General features: G+C 41.1%; 1 protein-coding gene across 5 annotated transcripts in view; it reads right to left on the reverse strand.

Annotated features, from left to right (window-relative positions):
* Positions 1-23,690, reverse strand: part of LOC102777661 (focal adhesion kinase 1-like) — a 75,575-nt gene that overhangs the window by 13,516 nt on the left and 38,369 nt on the right. For 4 of the 5 annotated variants that reach the window (XM_087848006.1, XM_087848004.1, XM_087848005.1 and 1 more), the window contains 5 exons: positions 16,261-16,372; positions 10,191-10,268; positions 9,868-10,056; positions 8,811-8,936; positions 6,007-6,069 (listed from right to left, as the gene is read on the reverse strand). In XM_087848006.1, coding sequence (XP_087704132.1) covers positions 6,007-6,069; positions 8,811-8,936; positions 9,868-10,056; positions 10,191-10,268; positions 16,261-16,372 — 568 coding nt within the window. The remainder of the gene's footprint in view (positions 1-6,006; positions 6,070-8,810; positions 8,937-9,867; positions 10,057-10,190; positions 10,269-16,260; positions 16,373-23,690) is intronic. The other variant, XM_087848007.1, reaches the window with a different exon arrangement.

Raw genomic sequence — 23,690 nt, forward strand, 5'->3', positions numbered from 1 at the left:
TGAATAAAAATTAGTTGACACTAATTAATGGCACAAATCAATTGCAGCACAGTAAAAAAAAAAAAAGAAAAGAAAAAGGAATCCTTTTTGAGCCATTACTTGTGTAAAGTATTTTCCCAAAAGACAAGGACACAGACAACAGGTAATACTGAACTAAATGTAAAACCTCAACCTTTTTCATTTTCACCTAAAACCGTGTGCACAAAACTCTGGAGGGATCTAAGTGCTAACGTAGAACTCAGTCGGGACTTGGGACATCTGCTACTGCTGTTTGCTCGTTTTTTATGGGAGATCGTTTTCAGGCTTCAAGTAGCACCATTATATCAACATTTCACATTCTAGACATTGTTTTAAGTGTATTTGACCAAGAAATTTGACTGAAAATTCACATGCAAGCTTTTTTCAAGGCTGTGGTATTTGCCCGCAAACAATACCTTTCAGCTAGCTAAAACAGAATATTATGCTATCAGCGAGCAACATGGCTAATGCCTTTCACACAGCTTTGTCTCAACTCCAAAGAGCCACAGAAGTAAAAGCTAATAACAATAATTGAAACAATCTTTGAAAACATGACTTACCAAGCATGGCAAACAACTCAAATATGTAGAGCAAAATGTTTTGAAACGCTTCACTTCAGCTTCGATCGGAGCCGTGCTGGGGGCGGAGTCTGTGAATTTACTCTATTGGTGTCATAGCCCCTGTAGGAGTTCAGAATTAAGAGGTCAAGAGTTAATGTTTCCATTGTAACACCTCCAGATTTGAAATAGAAACACTCATTTTTAACACTCGATTTTAACTACTATCATTTTACACCTCAGAGTTACATTAAAAGAATGTGACTCTACTTAGAGTAAAATTAACACTAACACCAAAACATTTAACACTTTTGAATTTGCTGTGTATAAATAACAGGGGAATGATAAACTTGTCACATTCAAAATAGAGATATGTAATGACAAACCTTGGTCAAAGTCATTTAGGTTCTCCATTGAAATAGTCAATAATTTAGAAAAGTAAGATAGAACCGACAGGGGCATGTGCTGAGATGTGGTGCTGCACAAGAACAAGAGCAAAATAAAGAAAAATTATTGTGTTTAGCTTTGATAAATTAAAATTAAAATGTACCATTACACTCAGAGGATCAATATGAAATTGAATATATGCTAATTTTGTATGAAGTACATGACTGATAATTGTTCTGTCCTGAGCTTTTGTTTTTACAGCACCCACTTGACCACACCAACAGTTTCTCGCCACCAAAAGCGGGTACTTGCAAAGAATAGGGAGGAATATCATCAGAAGTGGGAAAGGTAAGCCCCGATGGGGGTGATAATGTAACACACCCAAAGAAAGATTTTAGGTCTGACCAACCGTCTCAGTCGTGGGCAAAACGATGACAGTCAATAAAATTCTAAAAGATAATTTAGTGACAAAAAATATCAAAAGATAAAAGATAAAACAGTCCAGTGTCCCATTCATGAATCAAATAAAAACACACAGTCCCAAGGCCAGAGCCAGCTATGCCACATGGCCAGTTGCACTCCACATGTTGCCTTTAACAGGGGTAGAAGTTGTCCTTGGAGACCCACCACCCTGCAAGCATATAGCCAGTGATCACTCCAACCTCTGCAACTCTGCTGCCCTTAGGCTGTGGCATATAATAGGCCCTGGCCTGCACAGAGAGACAAAATGACACCTTCAGTATAAAATTCATAGTGCAAAACCCATCCATCCCAAACATATCAGATTATCACATTACATACATGCACAGAGAGACAAAATGACACAGCAGTGTTTGTAGTGTGGGCTATAAGTAGACCAGTGTATCAGTGCAATCAAGTACACCTGCCTCTAATTAGTCCAACCCGATTCCAGCCATTGGCTCACCAAAAATGTGACACACACACCAAAAAACCACTCCCAACCCAGTGCAACTTCACACAATAATATGGAGCTGAATTAACACAGGCACACTAGTCTACCATGTTACAATAACACCATTAATTTCACGTATGGTCAAATTCTTAAAACTTGACCCCAAACATGAAAAATTCTTCAAACATTTAGAGACAGAGTGGAGTTCTAGATAAACATAATGTAGCAAACCACATAAGGATGGAGCGTTGGAATTAATAAGATGGTGAAAAAACACGCAGGAAAAATGTTGATCATGTTGATTATGTTTATTCCAGTGTGCAGAGATTGGCTAATCTGACCAGGAAATGTTATAAAATGGATTGTCGGAACAATCAGCGTTAAAGTCACCTTTGACAGTCCAGACTAAGATGGCGTTGGACATCTTCAGGGCGGAAAAGGGTTGGTGTGACCAAAGTGTGGTTTGGCTTGTTGTATGTATATTTGATAATGATATAGCTCTGGATGGACCAGTTACCAGGGCATGGAAGGAGGACAGACTCATTAAATGAGGAGAAGGAATTTTCTGGGATTGGAGATCCTCTGGGTGAGTGGTTGACTAAAAGCCTGCATAAAATAAAAGCTGTCGTTTGTTATTGATTGTCAATAGATTGATAATTGGCCACATTTACAGCTGTATTGACTTGTAGTGGACGTAGTCTACTTCATGTTTAAGTACTCTAATTAACAGATTGAAAATAGTGACATTAAAGGAAGAACATGCAGCGCCACGCTGTCAAATGCCAGTGCCGGTGGGGCTTAGTGATGAATCAGGTGAGCTTCATGGCTGAATTAAAACATAGATGCCCCTGCTGTGGTCAGTAAGGGATAAAAAGGGTGTGTTTTACTGTTATTTTAGCATCAGCATTATTGTTACATTAGAATCATATAACAAGCATTGCATTGAACATTTATTGAAGCTATTGACATATTAACATTTGTATTACAGTGATTGTTATAACCCCATGTTAATCTTCTATTTACAGGTGTCAAAAGTAGTCAACAAGTTCATGTTGAAGTGAAGTTCATATTAATACAGGTTTTGTTTGTAGACAATTGTGAAGACGCAGGCTCTGGGCGGAGCCAGGTGTTGAACAGATCTAACATGACAATTAAATTGATTTCATTCCCTAACACAGGATAACAAAATTGGAGCAACGACACTGGATAGGAGAAAGTCTGATACTTTCTAAGATATGAGCTCACTAACCTTTTCTTTTAATTTTTTAGCTTCATTGAATGGACACATGTTAGAATTAGAAATGGCTAATTTGTTTTTTATGTCTTTTATTAGAATGAGTGGTTTTAATCATTTTATATATATCTTGCAAATGTGCTTATAATGAGTTGGCACTCGGTCTTTTGAAGGTCATAAGCTTCGTTCGGCGATAGTCCGGACTGATAAAGTGTAAGAAATGCCTTGAGTGCAGCGGGCTAAATGCAAACACGCTTACACACACATACACTAAATTAGGATAAGTCCTTGGGACATTCTGAATATTCTAAACAAATTCTGAACCACCAAAAGATCAGTGGACAGCAACATTAGATTGTTAGAGCTAGGAAGAGAGGTGTTTTGGTTTTCTGTCTCTTACAGAGAAAAGAACAGACACCAGACGAGGTCACAGATATACGAGGATCCTTTGCAGCAGAGACAGACACGGTGACTGCTGAATCATCAACTGGGTTCAAGTGTCATGGCATTTTGGGCTCCAGTTAGTCACCTAAAAAGGATGGATCAAATAAACACAGCAATAACCACGAAGGGGTTGACGGAAATCCAGGAACACCACACCAACGACGTTCGAGAAGCTGTTGGTCATAAGGAGAACACCTTTCTGTTCCTTTTCCTGGGGAACACAGCTGTGATCCCAGAATACACAGATCATTGTTTGAAATCGGGGCAGAATAATCCCCTGATCTGTGCAACGACTGAAGGGTTGTCTAACCCCTGAGGTTGAAGGAAACAAGAGCAGAGGATCACCCGACTGGAAGACACTGGTGCCTACAGCAATAAAATAAAGGTTAAAAGCTCCTCGGACAGAGGTTCTAGTCCGAGTACGTTTGGAGGGTATAAGGTAGCACCGAAATAAAGCTGTGGGAGAACTGGGGAGTGATGGGAGTATCATCTGTACCTACTGTTGTTGTTGTAATAAAAGTTTTCTTGCATCTGAACTGCGTAAACACAGAGGTCATCTCACATATGGTTCACCCAACAGGGGGACAAAAGGCCTCAGGAGTAAGGAGAAATGAACCCGGCAACACTGGATTGCAGGGTGTAAGTGAGCTCTTTATGTCTAAAGAGCTCATCAGGGGGAATTGTGGGATTATGATATTATTTTATGCCATGTTAGACCCCTAATTAAAGATTGTGAATTATTATGTAGTTTCAGTTTGCATTATGCTCCTGAACTAGAAGAAGGTGATAATTATTACATTTGGTAAACTGATTTGCATTACATTAGACTGTTGATTTATTGTGAATGAATGATATTGTTTTATGATGCATTATACTGCTGAGTTATAAGAAATACTGTTCACAGAAAGTCATCGTCTCATTTGTCTGATTAGAAGAGAACAGAGCATACTGCCCCATTTCATCAGGAGCAGATAAACAGGGAGCCAAGGTCGTAGCTTAGGCGCTGTGTGAGAAAGAATGTTTAGGCTCTGATGATTAGGTGGGGGCCACTAGAGGCTATAAGAGTTTGATCAATGCTCCACCATTTTGAGATCTGATGCTGTCTGTTGTATGGTGTCCATCTCCCACGCGTGTGTTCATTAAATCATCGTTTGACTTGACCCGGCCGGACCAGTGTGGTTATTTTGGGTTTTCCTCTTGTATCCATTCCCAATATTTGAATCCGTAACAGAAGCTGTGCCTGTTATTTTGTGCTGTGTGGTCCTGCGTTGGGTAACTTATGGTAACAAAAATATTCTGTTTGACAGGAAAAGGATGACAAAACAAAGTGTTTCTTTTGTTAGAGCTAGCATTTTAAAACTGCAGCATGTTTACATGATGTGATGGTCGTGAGAATAAAATGCCAGGAATGTTACATATTTAAATTTATTGTATTTTTACTGCATCCCTGTTGTTTTGTGTGTGTGTGAGAAAGCAGCACAGAAGGACTCAAAAGCCATGGTGCCATCATTGTGTTGTGGTCTGACAACCACCAACACCCAAAAATACTCCACCAAGGCACACACACACACACACACACACACACACACACACACACACACACACACACACACACACACACACACACACGAACGAGGGAGATTTTCCCACCACAAACCACAACCATTCAATGGGAGGAGGAGGACAAGCAGTGAGATGAATTACAGAGACGGAAATATCTAACTCATGGCAACTTCAGACTGCTGAAACAACTTCTGCTGGCATTGGGGAAATAACATCAACATGCAACTCTGCGTTCAGCTGCAGAGATTCAAGCTTTGGGATACAGTTACACACACGCACACACACACTAGATATTACAACAGGGGGAAAGGGGAGAAGTTGCAAGATGCAAATATCTCAGCAACTCTCTGTGTTTTGTGTGCAACCAAAGGGCTGCCAGCAGTGCCCAGATCTTACATCCTTTACCAGTAAAGTTCTCACACTCTAAAGTATTTATTTACAGATGGACAATCACTAAAATCGGCCACTAGGACACTCTGGGACTGAGTGCAACACCCTTCCATTAATATCCAGTTACGCTGTGAGAAACTACTGACCCCACATTGCTGACTTTACCCTCAACATGTCACTTCCTGTCCCTGAGTCAGTCAGTTGAAATGAAAACAAACACACGCCGCAGCAGTGAGTCTGACCATAACACGGACGTCCGTCAACATTCGTCTTCATCAGACATCCTCCGTGGTTAAAAACACAAACACTTCAGGAAAATAACTTCCCATTCATAAAGTGGCGGGGACAGCAAATTGGACATGATTTGGACAGTGAAAGTTTAGAAAGAAACAAACTGAGACAGTTCAACTTGCACCTGTAGGAATGTCTGTGAGTTATTGTCCTGATGTGAATGGGTATAACTAACTAATGAGAAACCTGAAGAAGAAGAAGGAACTTACTGGTGGCTGGAGTCCACTGTCTTCTCTGTCCAGACTACCTCTCGAACTTCTCGTGTCGGGTTTCTAAGCAATCACAAACAATCAAACATTACATCTCCATTTACCAAATCCATATACATATACTTCGATTTGTAGTAGGGATTTTTTCAAATAATCCAAATGTTTCACACAAAAAAAGAGATTGACTTCATGGATAAATGAATGATTAAGTTGTGGCAGAAAAAAAAGCACAACTATACAAACACAAAACCTCCTATGAAGACTGGAACGCAGGACACACAAAGGTGTAGTGTCCAAAAGGCTTTTTTGGAGCCTCCACACAAAGTTAACTTAAGAAAAATGTTTCTATTGGTGCTGCCATGCAAACCGAAATAAAACCACACACAAAACAACCACAAAGTCCCACTCATTGCCCTCTCTGACACACACACACAGACACACATCCACTCATACCAGCTTTCCAAGACAGGACTTGAAGACCAGCATCGCCGCCGAGTTCATCAAAGAAGCCTGATGCGTGAACCGTTCGTGTGAGGTGTTTAGTCTCTGCTGTTATCTCGGGATCTTTCCAGTATCTCGCACTGTACCCTCTGTTACGCTCTGAATGTTCCCCTGTCTGGTTTTCTCTGTAACCTTGTCAGTGCTGCAAGTTTCATCCAGAGAAGACTTCAGATTCAACTCCAGCTTCCTGCCTCCACCACTCTTATGTCTGACGGTGACGCACAGAGAGAGGGAAGGAGAGGAGGAGGGAAGAAGCACGCTGCCAACAAGCTGTCAGTATGCAAGCGTGTCTACCCTTCTTTCCCAAAACCTCCTGCCTTTCTCCTCCCTTTCTTTCCCACCCCTTTCTAGTCCCTCGCTCAAGTGACAGTCTTATAAAAACCAGGCAGCCTATAAGAAACACCCCCCACCCACCCCTACACACACACTTTATACCTTCCCATCTTTTCAGTAATCTCGCGTGTTGTCATTTAGTGGTTGTGGGTCAAAGACAGACTGTTGACTGGGCTGTCAGATTCTGTAAGCCTATCATTAGCCTGGAATTTGCACAGGCCACACCTGCCTACAAACTCACTCTCTCTTACATGCACGCACACAAACACGCACTATAAAAGTCTTAAGCAAAAAAAAAAAAACCCCAGACAGTTCCTTAATTCTGTGTTCACAGAAAAGTGCATCCTACATTAAAAAAAAAAACCCTCTTTGCCAACCTCTTTTTGTCATGTCAAACCCTGCGCTCACTCATCTTCGTCTGGATGAGTCTTACCAGAAGTGGTATCCAGCTACCCATTACTAACAATCAGAGGAGACACGTTTTCTTCTTTGTAAATTCCAAACCAGAAAGTGAGTCACAGGAAGTACAGAGTAACATTTTTTTAAACTGTGAAGACACGGACATTATTGTCCACACACTTCACCCATATATGTCAGCACATGCTATGAATGAACACATTAACGAGACTTATGTGATGCATATCCTGTGCAAACAAGTAAAGTGTAATTAATTTACATTTGCACATTGCTGCAGTGCCGAGGCTTCAGCAGCATGGTATTAAGGAGGAATGTAAGTTGATGAAATACTGCACAGTAACTGTTTAACAGGTCATTGTAAAACTCTTTTGAAGACGACAGTCATTTTCATAACCACATAGGAACTAGGCTTTTGGAGGCATCCTAACTGATTCTTTCTCTAACCAGCACTGACTGCAGCACATCAGAGCAGGGTCACTGTAATAGCAGCCTTAAGGTTTCTAGCTCAAAGACACTGCAGCAGACAACTCAAACTGCAGCGCTGTTAAAAAAAAATATAATCAGCTTGACACCACTGACACCTTCACCTCAAAATTCAAATGTCTGTGGCTGAATTCAGACTGCAGAGAAAAGGGTTTCAAATCTGTTTTTCCCCCTTTTGCTCTTATGAGACTCTTAGTGAACTTTTTTTTATTACAACACAAATCACATCTGACATCTAATATTCTCACGTAGCAGATTTTCATTTTCCCACTTCTGTGTGTGGTTGTAAATCATATACAGGTCAGATTTTTCAGGAGTGTGACCACGTCACAGCAAAATCTAATACAGCTCATTTCCCATCACAGCTACGAGACTTCAGTAACTTCAAGGCAATATCAAACACGCTTCTGCACTTCTTAATGAGCATTTCCATTAAATTCCTTTCAGTATCTGTTGGCATTTTCTCACTTTGCAGCATTTTATTCATCTTCGTGTTGCATACGTGCTAGGAAATTAGCGAGGATGGTTTCCTATTGGTTTGATTCGCTTGTGTTTTCTTAAGTTGCAATGCACTGAGCTCTCAGGGCCACGGTAAAAAGAACACATTTAAGTGCAATAGAGTTTTCAAATCAAATAATTTAAGGGCTTAAGTATATTTATGTGTGTTGACACAATGATAAACTTTTTAAAAAACGAGTCCAAACTAAGTGATTACACTTTCTGAATACGGAAATACGACAGCATGCAAAAAGACGGCAACTAAACAAGACATCTTTTCCTTACAGTGAGCACTGACACAATGCACCATGCACAACCTCTCAGAAAAGCCCAAAATAAATCAAACAAGAACACATCAAACTTCCTTAAATTTAGCTGCTTTGCCTTTATTGCTGCAAAGAGGCATGTTCAGGGCTGCACAAATGCGCTAGTCTTTAGACATTTTTGTTTACCCCACACAGCTGCTTAAATCTAGCCAACCATACAGAAGCAAGACAAAGTGAATCTCAATTAAATGCACTGTGACAGCATCCGTAGTGTGCATGTGTCAGTTGTGCATGGGTGTGCTTTACCAGCAGCCTTTCCTCCTGCTCCAGCCACCTCTGATCCTCCTCCATCTGCTGCTGTTGTATGATCAGCTGTTCCTCCATTAACAGGCACTGCTGGCCTACACACTGCTGCATGTCTACTGCCCTGTCCTACACACACACACACACACACACACACACACACACACACACACACACACACACACACACACACACACACACACACACATCCATCCACACACACAAACGTGCAACAGAAAGACAAGCATAGCATAACAGACGTACACACCAGCACGGGGACACACAGCCACAATCACATGAGGAGAAACATGCACAGACATGGAGATGAACACACATATACACCAGACTGATGAGAGGCTGAACTGAGGTGGTGGACGCAAATACTAAAAACAACTGAGGTGTCAGGGCGGTGTTTCTGTGGAAAAAAAACTGGTGTGGAAACTGCCTCCACAGAAGAAACAATTTGTTTGTCACACTTGAAAAGATGATTTGTGGCCACTAGTAGAGTTTCAGGTTGTCTAGGTAACCTTTTAATCTATTTATTACCCTGTCAGGTGTTAATCAATGTTATCCTGTCCTCTCAGTGATTTCCACTTCAATTGCTTTTTTATTTTGAGTTTTCTTGAAGTTGCTGAATTTGAATGCCTTTCTATGACCTCTGGTCACATGACTGCGTTTCACTTATTGTATACATGTAGCGTAACAACCAGTGACCACAACCAACAAACAGCACAAAACTCACATCACAGCTTAAAATGCTTCTTTCCCTCAGCTATTAGATCACTGAACTCTCAAGGGGATAATTAGATGAATTTTTCTATGACTGTTGATTTTTGGACACATGTCCTTGTTATTCTATTTGTTTATTATATATGTTTTTTTTGTTTTTTGACATCATAGTTTGCTAATTTGTGCCTGCGTCACATCTAACGAGGAACAATGTTTGTGATTAGTTGAGTTTGTAAATTTTTGTGTATTAATAAAGTTGTCTGAATCTGATTTCAGAGTGAGTGTGTGTGCGTGTGCGCGCGTGTCTATAAGAGTGAAATTAGAGTCCTACCTCCATCATAGAGCCCCACAGCGCCATGTCCTGTCCGTGAGGCTGGGGAAGGAGCTGTGCGTGCGAATGGGTGTGGACATGGTGGCGGGGGTGTGTGTGTGCGTGGTGGGTGTCCAGCATTGCCGCCTGAGGTGGGTACAAGGCGCTAGGCACAGAGGGGAGTGTGTGAGGGCCTGGATAGCCTGCCATCTGAAACCGAAGTGAAGACAGGGACAGAGACACAAGGTCGTCCTTAATGTTTTGATTCTGAAAAATCTCAAGACGTTGATGCAATTATAGCAAGTACACATGCAGTGAAAGAGCTGTTGAGTTCGTCTACATACCTGATAGTGTCCAGGATGCTGGGGACTGGGGTAAAATCCTTCACTTGAGCGAGGACTGGGATAGCCAGGTCTGCTTGGCTACAGAGGCGGAAAATGAGAAAAAAAGGAAGAGAAAGATAGAAAGAAAGATCAAGGAAAGGTATTTTGAGATACAGAAAGACAGGTGGGAAAAACAAAAGGTGCAGTTATAACACTTTATATTTGTAACAATTATATTTTCTCCAAAGAAATGTTAGAAGACACTTCATTCAGACAATCAACACACAAACCCCCCCAGGAGCTGTTTGTGTGGCCGGGTTAGCTGTCAATCAAAACAGGGAACACCCACTGGGCTGCAAGTACAGCAAGCTGTTAGTCGAACGACTACAAACAACGACACCCATGGAGAACTGCTAGACAACTATGAGACAATCTGTTTCTCACATGTTAGACGTGATGCAGGTGAGTTACATGTTCACCAAGACCTCTCTTTCAAGCACGCTTATGAACTATCAAAGCAAAAGGAGTTTAAAATATTCCCAATAAGCAGAACAATCGTCTGCTCTGTGTTGTTGGCCAGAGGAGCAAAGTTTAGCAGAGATCAGCAGCTCTCTAACACAGGATACTCTTCCTCTCACTCGTAGTTTCAGCTAAAAACAGAAGTGCTTGGTGAACCCACGGTGTTGTTTCCTCTGCTGCTGGTTGATGCACAGTTGATGTTTTCCCTTCTTAGAATGACTGGACACATTTTTTTCTTAATGATTTGAACTTCTCTAACACATTGAGCTCGTTTCCAGCACGGCAGTGTTGTAACCTCTACCTTCCACAGTCTCTCATAGTAGCTTTCTCTGGACCACACCTCCGACAGCAAGACGAGAGACAACGACACATGAAGAGGGAGGCAGAATGCAAAGAAAGGCAAAGTGGGATAATAAGGAGACAAGGAAAGAAAATAAAAATGGGAAAAATAAACAGAAAGGGAGGGGGGAGAAAGGACAAAGAGAAGCAGACAAGACAAAGACACTGAAGACGAGACAAAAACTGGCTTCAAATGTTCAGACACAGTCAGGGCAAACGATGGCAACGTTCAGCCTGTTTGTGGACAGGCTCACACACGGAAGGGTTTACATGAACAAAACTATATCTTGGAAGGTTAAATCTGCACCGAGCAGATTCATTTTCCTTTGGCAGTCAATCCACAGGGAGGGAGATTTCCCTGGGAATACCCAAGATAAAAATAGGAAGATAAACACACGGGGACAGACAGATGGGAAATTAATCACACCGGCTAATAAAGCCAAACATTGGCTAATATCTGCAAAGCTTTGGGTGAATAACTGAATTTCATCATTAATGACCAAATAAAGAAAGGATTTTGGATTAACTGCATCACCTAATGTAAAAACATAATAGTTACAGGAGTTTAGACCATCTGAGAAACAAATAAGCTGATGAACTTCTGACGTTCATGCAGGTCTGACCATTGCAGCCATGTGCAACCAGCTAAGAGGTTTCTATGACCTTGCTCAATGAGTTGCTTTGAATTTAAAAGGTTTATGTACATGAGCAGGAAATGCCTTCATAAACACCATAAACTTTTTTTGGTGTTTGAGGTAATTGTTACTACACAAAACTGCAATAAGCGCATGCGGATTTGGTTTGTTCTGTAAAATGGTGCTTGATAAGCAATTTATCTTCATTTTTAAACTACATTTAGCATTTACAGCACTTAGCATTTATATGAGATTTTCAACTCAAGCAGCAACAAATAAAGCACAGAGTTAAAAGCTCATAGTGGGCCACCACCGTGTTACAATCTAAATCTGTTCATCGTGTTAGTGTTTGTGAGCCTGTCCCTCTGAAAGTGCTGAGGTGAGATAGTGCTGATTGGGACCCACACCCAGTTCCACACCTTGGCTCAGGCGATTAGAGGATCATCAGGGGGTCCTTTTGTCCCTCTGTGGGGGGATACTCCCACTAGGTTTATATCTGGGACTCCCCACCATTTGACCTTAGAACTGAAGAAGCCTCTCGGATGAGAGGTGAAACGTCTTCAAGTAACTTAAAGAAGTCCAGACGCTTTTCTTTGCAAGCTCCTTTGACCGTGAGATATAGTCAGGCCCATAAGTATTTGGACAGTGACACAATTTCTAATATGTGTCATAAACATTTACAGGAATATTTTGTTAAATCCCTTGAATTAAAACTGGATTTGAAATCAACTGTGTTCCAAAAATGTACAGATCGAGCACTCTTAGTGGAGTGTTCAGCTAGTGCGCCTTTCGTGTTATTTACCAAATTTATATGCACACTTTTCATCTCAGCTCCGTATGATAGCCTGTAAAACATTTTTGCTGCTCTTCTCTTTATTTTCTTTAATCTAAATGAAACAAAAAAGGAGAAGGGGGGATAGATGTGGTTGAAATGCAAGACCTTTTGGTTTGAGATGCTGCTGATGTAAGGTTCAGAGGTTCTGAAATCCAGTTACTACACCTTTGAACAGAGTATGTCATTTAAAAATACAATTTCTGCACAGCACAGTTTGGAAAAACAGTAAGTGGAATTTTTATTTATTTTTGAATCAATTCAATAATTTTGAGAGACATGCATTGTTACAAGTGTGATGCCATGACAAAGCTCCACAAGAAAGGATTGTGATTAAAGCTTTTCTCAGTGTAGTGATTCACACATTACCTAATAAACAAAAGTTCCCCAGTTCGATCTCAGGAGGACATATAATCATGTCCAATAACAGGAGCTGATCCTGGTTGTGGTGAGGATTTAGCTTTTCAGCAAAGAGCCAAACAGGCCAATGGGAAAGGTTGTTCCTCGCTGATTTCTCACCTTTAGAGAAATTGTAGCCATATATATTTATTTTACAAGAAGCCATACACTTCAAGACAGAAAATATGTGAATGTTGTTTGTGTGCTGCCATGAGACTGACCTTTTACCCTGAAAACAGGATTACCTAGAGCTTGTGTGTACTACTACTACTACTGGCTGCCACCCACCACCTGGTTCAAGGTGACAGAGTGTACACATGTGACACACGCAGGCCTTTTACCCTCATCTGGTATTTATAGTTACTGTCTTCACATGTTCATCTAAACATTAGTAGAAACTTTGAATATCTTATGTGCATAGATCTCACTTGAAAAAGATCTCAGTGAGACAACCTGATTTAATAATATTATGCAATAAAGGAATGTGATATAATACAATGCATAAGCAGGTCCATATGCTTAGAGGGTATTTAATCACAGTGTGTTACTGTGTTACATTTGCCTCTGGACCTCACTGATACTGATCAAATATTTGTGTTTTTTGATTTAACATGCACTCCACAGAAGTTTCATGTTTGTTCGATTAGTCAGTGTTAGCCCACTGGATTAAGGATTCGTTGAAGGCATTCCTGAACAAGCCAGAAATAGGGTGCATTAATCCGAGGACACGTCAAAACTATGCCCGACAGACGCAAACACAAATATATGTGGCCGCATTCAATCACAGAGGGCAGAGGACGTTTCAACAGCCTGTCCTGCGAGAACAAAGCATGCAAGCAGTCTTAGCATAAACCCATGGAAAAAAACACAAACTCCCTCCTGCACAGTAATTATGATAATGGTCTAAAGATTAGAGTTTTACTTCTCAGTGGAGAGTATTAAAAAATGCTGCAACTCTCATCCCACTTTATGTTGAAAATGGAATTTAGATTGTGAAAATCAATGTTCACATAAAATAATGTTAAAAAAAGTAACTATTTACTTATGTTGAGCGATTGGACCTGTCATGTTAACTGACCCTACCCAACATGCATCACTAATGGGACTGTTGCAGCGTTTTTCTTTTTTTAAATACGTGCACTCACATTTGTTCCTGTTAGTAGAAAAAGCTTTAGTGTAGTTTAGCAGCACACCACCTGCCTTCAATGGTGTAGACATGGGTCTTTCAGAGCAGAGGATGGAAAAAGGTACGTGGGTAGTTATGGGGAGGTTATGCATTTGGCTGGATGGGTGAAGGTGGGTAGAGGACAGATTACAGGCAGATGCTACTGTGTGTGGGGCAAGAGGGGGGAGTGGGGACTTCTCACATGACTGCACAGCAGGATGGCAGGTCTGGGCGTCAGAGTGCAGTTGGAGTGGAGTATTGCCATTAGTCTGACGGTGGGTATGAGAGCTGCTGTTTCTGTGCAATTGCAGGGTCTTAAGATCAAAATTTGACTCGGGCTGGATGCTATGGAGGGTGTGGGGACAAACATTTGACGTGCTGAAGGGCAGAGAGTTAAAGTTGGGACTGGACTGTGAAAGGAAAGGAGAGAAATGCCGGGGATGGAAGTGGGTGTTGTTTGACTTTGAATGGGAGGAAGGGAGCAGGTGGCTTTTAGTAGGTGGATTTGTCTTTCGTGGGCAGCTGCTGCTGGACAGGCTGTCCAAATGTGTGTGAAATGGAATAAATACGTTAGTTTGATCTTGAACCAACAGGGAGGAGTACGATTTGAATTCACTATTTAACTCTGGGTTGCGGGGAGACAAAGAGCTGCTGTAATAAGTGCTGTTTTGAGGGGGTGACTGAGGCTGAGGGCTGGGAGAAGAGGAAAAGTGCTGCAGACGTTTTAGAGATGATAAGTTGAGAGGATAAGTGGGAAGGTGAGGATGAGGGTTCCCAGTGCAGAGGGAAAGCTGTGAGGCAAAGCACTGTTTTTGATGGCAGTGAAGATGAGAAGGAGCAGAAACACAATCCATACTGAAGGTGGGCTGCAGGGAGGGACGACGGCTGGGCTGCAAACAGAAACACAAAGGTAGAGGAGGGACATGTCGAAATAAAAGTGTCACAGTGTGACAGCCGGGAAGAGATAAAGCATAGACAGAGATGTACACAACTGTATCCTAAGTCATGCAGCAAATAAGCTTACAGATTGTACCAAAACCAATCCTAAATAGTTGATTCTGTTCATCTGGACGTAGCGTTTTCAGTAGCAGAAACATTTTATTGTTCATCCAACTGACTTCTTCACTTCACTACGTCCAGATGAACAGAATCGACTTTTTGAGATTCCCTTACCTGAATGATTGAGCATGCATCAAGATTCCCAAACCAACAGCTTTAATTTATTATGTTGCCAATGAACTGGCTGTTTACTGGCAAACAAAACTAGCCTGACCCTTTAAAAAAAAACATCTCAATCTCGTGAACTGCTTGAGACATCTGGCTTTCATTGCAGCCGAAGGAAGCAGTTAAATCAGATGCTAACAGCAGGGTAGCATAAGGCTGTAAGTGAGGATAAAGCAACCAGCAGCTGAGGCAACAAGCTGTGAGGAGTAATGGTAGCAGTTGGGGGCTGGGTTTATGGATTTGCAAACAGAACAGTTAAAGAATTGTGCATTTGTGAGAAAAAATAAGAGACAAGTCTGGTTTTCAGATTGGATGATGACAAAGTAAAAGGAAAAGAAGAAAGAGAAAAGTTTTCTCTTCTTGCTCTTTTCTTGTGTAACAGGGTTTGGTTGTGGTCACGCATTTGCACTGTCATCACAATGATCATAGTGAAAAAAGCATAATAGGAAACTCTGGCATCACAGAAATACAAACGGCGTTTTGAATGTAGAAAGAAAAATCAAAAATCAAAGACTAAATCAAGTTAATCCATTCCTTCCTTTTCAGTGTTAGCATTTTTACAAGGAGGGACGTGGTCACACACACACAGACACACACACAGACACACACGGCACTCCTTGAAAAGTCTGTATGAAAGAGCTTAAATCTTTTCTCATCTCTTTGTTTTGACTTCTGCTATGACTCGTCTGACTGCATCACAAGGGTGCAAATTGACAAGTCATCATGTGAAAAGTGTTAACATAAGTCTAAAGAGGAAAAATCAGCAAGTTTAACAGTTAGATATTTGGGTAATACAACAAGTTGGAAACAAACTATCACAAATCCAAAAGAAAGAATACTAAAAGTCTGTAATTGTGGCTATAAAGCACTCAGTGTTTGCAATGATCAGGGTGTCAACAGCACAGAAAACACCACTGTGCACTCGTACGAACACAAACGCACAGACACACAAACACATGTGGTGTGGTAGTGTCTTACTTTTGGTGGTGCTTCATCAGACCCTCCAGAATCCCACGAAACCGTGACCTGTCTCCTCATCTCCATCCTGTTCCTCTCCTTCTGCTGGACCTTCTCTTCCTCTAATATTGTGCTAAAAGAAAGAAAAACAAACAGCAGGGTACTTGCATACACTCATACTCAGTGATCCATAAGCACATATGTAAATAGGCAGGGGTGACTCTGTCACAAATATGATAACAAACACTTGAGCCTGTTTATTAGAACGCAGTCCTGTGTTGCAGAGGTCCCTGGTATTTAACTGTGAATAATGATGATGTCCATCCACGTGCAGCATCCAGAGGCACGTAAATGAAACAGTTACTCCCACTGCTGCAGAAAAAAGGCTTTTGCGTTCAGTGTAGAAATTTTTATCTCCGCTCATATAAACGCATGCTCTTAGACTAACACACAATTCCCACTTTTTAGGGTCTTTCCCCACTGGCGATTCTTTACGAGCACGCTGCTGGCTTAAGTGGTTTTCTGCCTCCTCCTGTAAATATGAAAACTCGCTGTGAACCCCATTTAAAAGGCACACACTGTCCTCGGTATTAGTTTTATTACACTGTGCTGTGTACCCACTAAAATGCATGCATTCCTCGCACTCTGTTTGTACAGACTTTTCAAGCACAAACTACTTAAGTGAGAGTAAAATCAAATATCACTTTGTTATGAAATGCCCTACTGCTGCTTCTTTATACCCCCACAGTTTACCCCACATAAATCACTCTCATGAGGCCAGCTACTCTAACACAACAAATTGAATTTATTAGAACTTTTGCCTAATAAAAATCATCACCGTCTCTCAATTTTCAGTCTTTGTCAGTTCTTTGCTGGCCAACTGTGCCAGCTCGTTAAAGCACTTAATCATTGACTCGCATTGCTTAAGAATGGACTGAATCACATACAGTTTAAGCAACATCCCATGCCCCAAACCCAACATTTTTAGGTCTAGCGTAGCCAAAGATACCACATTGAATTTAAGCGGTAAAATTACTGACCCGTTTCCTAGGAAAGCAGCAGTTAGATGAAGCCAAGCCCCGAATCCCAGAGGGAGAGCAGATGGTTTTGTCTTTTTACTTAATTTTTTTACAAAACAGAAAACTGAACTTCTATTGAACAATCCAGCACAGCACCCTCTCTGCACCACCACGCGCTCTTTCTGCTCGCCTTGCCTCAACAAGGGCAGGCGCTATTTCTAGCAGCATCGTTACGCCGTTCCTGTTCTGTTGTCTCTTGTCGATTGTTTGCGTGACCTTGCACCTGCCCGAGTCAGTCTCTGGTCTGCTCTGCTTTTCCATCACACTCGAGATCCCTCCGACACACTCAAACACGGCGTAAACATTGACTTATGTGAACCGACAGTCAGCAGCTTGATTATTAAGCTTTAAAACCTATTATTAATTACAATTATCTAAACTTACAGTAGAGGAAACCCTTACTTTACTCAGCTAAAGACCTCAGATAAAGTTAAATCCTTTAGCACCAGTTTTTCAGCAGTACCTTTTACTTCATAACAATAAACAGTAGTAATCCCAGCATGAACAAATACAGATACAATACACGCAATTACTTTGCTAAAACTAAACAAAACAACCCAACTGTTCGTGATTGAATTCCCAGTCTTTCTCTGCCTTTATATTTAATGTTTTTTTTAATGTAAGCAGTCAGCAAATGAATCTGCCAGTCTTGCTTAGCAGTTGAACAGTAAATGACATCACATACATGCAACAGCAATACCATCAACACCTGGCAACATCAACACAGACCGTCTCCTACCCCCACCTACACTGCACCACCTGGAATAACAAGGCCTCCTCGGTTTATTTACGCAGGCCCTGTGGACTACATATTCTTAGGGTTTCGAGCAACACCCTGCTCTTAATCTCACATACTCTAGTTCTCACCTGAGAGCTGCCAGTATGACCACGACTGAAGATTATCAGGATACTAACATACATATGGCATCATGATGACTTGATGACTGTGAGACTTTGCTCAGTAAAGTCTATAGTCCATATTTAAATCCTCCATCAAAAAGGAGTCACTGCTGTCACAGCATATTTATGCTTTTGTGAACGAGCCAAATCCTCTAAAAAACAAAATACTGGCAATAAGCCTTCAGACTGAAACGTCAAAGAGCATCAAAGAGGAACGCCAGAAGAACAACTCTGGTCAAAGGGATACTAATACAGGCTCCTCTAACAGCTGATTATATGCTAAATGAAAAGAGTTCTTCAAAGCCTGACATCACAACACTTAGAAACATCAAATGAGATAGAAGTGCAAAGAGATCAGACAATACTCTACCTTAGGAAAAAAAAAAGTGTCCACATCCACCCGAGCACCTAGGAAGAATTAAAGCAGCCACTGGTGATGGCCCGACAGCAGTCAGCACTGATACTTTACTGAAGGTCACCGTGAACTGCAGAGGATATTAGCATCACTAGAATCACAATGCCTATTTTCTTCATGCGGGATAACATAAACCTGCTCTGTTGCAGCTCAGGTACGTTTCGCTGCTGGGATAACGTGATCTGATCTTCGTAGGCTAGCTTTGACCGTGAGGAGTGCAGCGTTGCAGTAACTCTGCTCGGCTTTTTCCATTCTTCTTTAATTCTATCTGTCTTCTCTCTCCCTCTCTCTCTCTCTCTCCCTCAGTTCTTTGGTAAGCTGTGGCTCATGGCAGCTGCACACTGTGTAAACACACACACACGCACACACACACTAGTAGTAGCTGAGAGTTGCATATTTGGCAGCAGGGACCTATAATTGATATTATGATATAAAAGCCAGCCAGACTGAAAGTAAACCAAATCGTATAACCTTATATGGCTCCACTTTCTCCTATTAATAGCCAGTGACCACGTCGAACATGGTCAATATTGACTTGGTAACCAAGACACTGGCTGAGGCCCACCGAGGGCTCCTTCGCTCTCAGCCATCCCAATTTGAATAAATGCACTTAATTTTGCCAGCAGCCACACTACACATGCACTTTTCCACACTATGTTCTCACCCTGTTAAAACATACAACCGCAAACATATGGAAGCATGTGTCAAAGTAACAAGCGGATTTCTGCGACGTGAAGGCCTCCAACTTGCTCTGAGCCAAAAGAAGGAGATGCTAAAAACAACAACAAAAGAAGTCGGAGGGGTGCTGGAAAAGGGAGCGTAACAGAAGCAGAATTACAGGAGAAGCAGGAGAGCTGACACTGAGAAAAGTGGAGGTGGAATGTGAGGTGTGAGTCATACTGGTTTTAAGCAAAACTCATAAAACCACAGGAGTTAAATATGCACTCTCATTTTCCTGTTTCTGTGTAAGAGAGTAAAAAAAAGTTAAGGTAGAGAGAGAATGTGCACGCTGAAGGAAACAATGATGGCATCTTGTTCCGCTGCTGCTGCATGCTCCACATGTTTCACACAGTAAGAATGTGACTTAAAATGTAGAAGATACACAAAAGTGCAATATGTTTTGTCAGGAGGGATTCAGTCAGTTGTGGAAGCTTAGCTGTATTTAGTCATGTCTAGACTAAATAACTGATAGCAGCGCTTGCAGACTCCTTTCATGGCTCTCTTAAAGACTAATTTCCTGTAGACTATATGCAAAGGACAAAAATAAAGGCGAAACAATGTTGACACATTAACCTGAACTCTATCTGCAGCACGTTCTATTGTTAAATGACACCTGGAGAACCAATGTCATGATTATGGGAAACAATGAGGATATTACTTCAATGAATATGTAAACCAAGCATCGTCTTTATAGATTTTAGAGGTTCAGACTGCACTCTAATAAAAGTTTCATATCAGTCTTCCTAATCTCATAATCCACTTCTTTCATTTCCCATAAGGGGCAATGCTGAAACATCGCTTCCAAAAAACTGCAGGTCTGTTCATGCCAAAAGATTATGAACTGTTGAGTAATGACGGGTGGGTAAAGCATTGTCTTTACTAGCCTCTACCTAACCCCACGGTGCAGCACAATAAAAGAAAATATTCATAGTATATGTGGTAGTAGAAGAGTCAGATTAAACTAAAGCTCCTGATCTGCTACACAACACCGAGCAAGAGGTCTTAAAAAGTGCTGTAAAGCATGAACATACTGTAGCTTAAATAAATAATTTTAACTTGTTTGTGTGGCTGTTTTTCTGCATGTGGTGGCTTATAAATTCAGTCTCTTTCTTTGACTGTACCTGAAGATGATGACAGCCGACATGGTGACCAGATTATAGCCACACCCCTCTACCTGAGACTGTGCAACTGTAATGTCTTGATAAATGATAAATGGTGAATACATTTGAGCCTTCCCGTTAATAAGAGACACACTAGTCTGGGGCTCGGACTCGGGGAATTTTTAAATTACCAGCAGTGATGTCTGGTACTGCCTTATCTGATCGCAACACGCCCGGGATTTCGGGAAAATGCGATCTATCCTTGCAAAACCATCTCCAGGGAAAATCTAGTAATGAAGCCGTCATGTATCATCTAACAAGGAAGGGCATGACTGAAGTTGCTTACTTGTCTCTGTCAACATCACAACTCTGTCACCATGGCAGCCATAAAGTCATCAGCCCAAACAGAATGCAAAGTGCACCCTGCTTCGTACCTGAACAGGTTTGTTTGGGCTGTGTTACATCCTGAGCAGTAAAGTACCCTTTTGTGTGCACTCAGTTAGGCTGTGAAGACTATTAATATTGTCAGTTGGATATCCTCTCACTGGCAAAAAAAATAGGTATCTGAAAATATGTAAACAGTATACTTTGTAACATATCAAGAAAAGATGTAATACTTGCTAATACTAGCATTATCCTTAGTGCTGATTAGTTGCAGAAGCTGTCTGTGGATATATATAAACTCAGGGACTTTTTGACCATGGAGGCTCCCTCACTTTCATCAGCACCAGTATTATCATTCTGTTGCTTTACAGCTGGATCGTTTCATACTCTTTGAGCCATGGATTTACGGACTCTGACACGTGGTCAAAATGACCTGCTCAAGATCAAACTGAGCATCAGAATAAGGAGGAAAGTTGATATGTAGGATATTTTACTGACTTGTTGATGCTAGATGGGGAGAATTGCCAGACACTTTGAGCTGAAAGGAAGGCAAACCTAACTCAAATAGGCACTCGTTACAACAAAAGCAGTAGAATGCACAATATGTTGATGGGCTACAGCAGCAGAAGACCAGACTGGGACTCATGTTAGCAATTCACACAGGCTCACCAAAATCGGACAATAGAAGATTGAAAAATGTCACCTGGTCTGATGAATCTTGACTTCTGCCAACATTTGGATGGCAGGATCAGAATCTGCCGTAAACAACATGAAATCATGGATCCCTCCTTGTATCTATAGAGGCAACTCACTGTCAACTATATATATTCAACTTTGTGTAATGTACTGGAAGTTATTTGTACATATTAGAGCCATTTCATTATATTTTATTACTTTGTAACCGATTGTAATATTTCATTACTCTCACTGGGATTTATAAAGTATTGTGATTCAGGCTGACTGTGATGTAATAGTGTGGGGAGATTTTCTTGGCACACTTTGAGCCCCCTTAGCATACCTGATGAAATGCCAGTGAGTGTATGCTGGAATACAAATGTTACCTATAAAACTAGTCTACAAGGCCTACAAACTTGTTTAAACAAGCCAAAAAAAATTAACCTAAGCTTGAATGAACAAAGAATCTTTCTTGGCACCCACAGACATTTTCAGTCTGACCTGTGAAAATGTCTGTGGTTAATATTTCATTTTGGTCTGATGTTAAGTCATCAAGAAAAACAGAAGACTACAAGACCACAGTATGTTTCAGACTTTCAAAAGTGCATCTACAGCGTTTCCTCGTTTGTCCCACTGCTTGTGACATTGCTGTGATTACAACAGACTGAGAGTGACACCTGCTGTCAAGCAAGTGTAAAAATACTGACGGCCCCAGTGGTGCTCCTCAGCCTCCTAGAAGGTGCAGCTATGGTAATCAAAGGTGCGTCTTGAGTTATAGCATTCAATAGATTCTCAGAAAACTTGACCTCTGATCTTGAGGTCACTGAGTTTTAAACGTTTCTAAAATTTTTAATAGATACACCTGTGGTATCAATTTGCAGAAAGTAGAACAGAAAAACATCCACTGGATTTCACAACACATTTTCACCTATAAATGACATACAAGTACTTTTACCTTTTCAATGTATTCAGATTACCTATTGTTATTTTTTATAAATCCAGATAGCAATTGGCAATTTAAATTTACATAAAGGTTCTCTTTCTAATACGATAATGTAACAACTAAGTAAAATAAATGTGCCACTGCAGTCACTTTTCAGCTTTCTTCACCAATACCATTTAAACCACAGCTTACTAAAAAGGACGTGGATGGTACACATGAAGTTGGGTAAAAAAATACTGACGGATCTAAAATACAAATATTTGTGCTTCTTTGGATTCTGATCCAATATAGATGCGTCCTGCCAGCTCACTTGCTGTAGGTGCCACCCTTTTTGTACAGCTGAGTGTACTCTAATAAGTACTACTCTAGTAAGAGTATTTAAGGCTAGAAAAAGGGGAGCTGTAGAGCTGCAGAGCATTTTTGTTTCGCAGCTAGCGAGCTGTGTGTGGAGGCTGCTTACTCCTGCTCTGTGGGCAAATGTGTGTGTTTTGGTGATTTAACCTTTTTGACTTTTCTGATTATTGACCAATTCCTGGGTTTGTTTGTTTGTTTTAACCTTTTTTTTAAAGGTCACAGCAACTTGTCTGTTTCTTTCAGTTTAATTAGGAACAAAAATATTAATAAAACCTTTTAATTTAAGAATTCTGACTCCACATCTCCTTTTGTTTTTTTTAACCCGACACCTTTTGTGACTTTTTAACGGAATGGAATATAACATGTTATCAGCATAACACCACGCCATCTTCAGACTTATTTACATCTGTCAGAAGTGGTGCCAGTGGTAAACCTGCATGCTGTTGGGCTCTGAGCACAGGTCCGGCTAAAGGACTTTGAGCCCTCATGACACCATAACGGAGTCCAATCCTCTCATTCTGATTCAGATGGTCTGTTCAGGATTAGCCTGCTCAAGGTCATTGTAAGGTTCTGCTCCCCCTGTTCCTCCCTGCACAAAGGAGCAGATACCGGTCCTGCTGCTGCCCTGCAACAACCTCCCTCTGCTCCAGATTTGAGACTGTGCTCAGAGACAAACCTTCTCAGAATGACACATTTGGATGTGCCATGTCACTAGAGCCGGACTACCTGTAACCTGAATGGCCACAGACCATTTTGTTTTTGTTATCTATAGGACCTTTTGTGTTAAGTTGGGGTCGTCTTCATCCTCTGTGGCCCCTCTGCTTTGGGGCGTGCCACAGGGATCTATTCTTGGGCCGTTATTGTTTTCACTGTACCTTTTG

The sequence above is a fragment of the Neolamprologus brichardi genome, chromosome 11, assembly GCF_056152115.1.
Source record: "Neolamprologus brichardi isolate AB-2024 chromosome 11, ASM5615211v1, whole genome shotgun sequence".
Lineage (NCBI taxonomy): Eukaryota > Metazoa > Chordata > Actinopteri > Cichliformes > Cichlidae > Neolamprologus > Neolamprologus brichardi.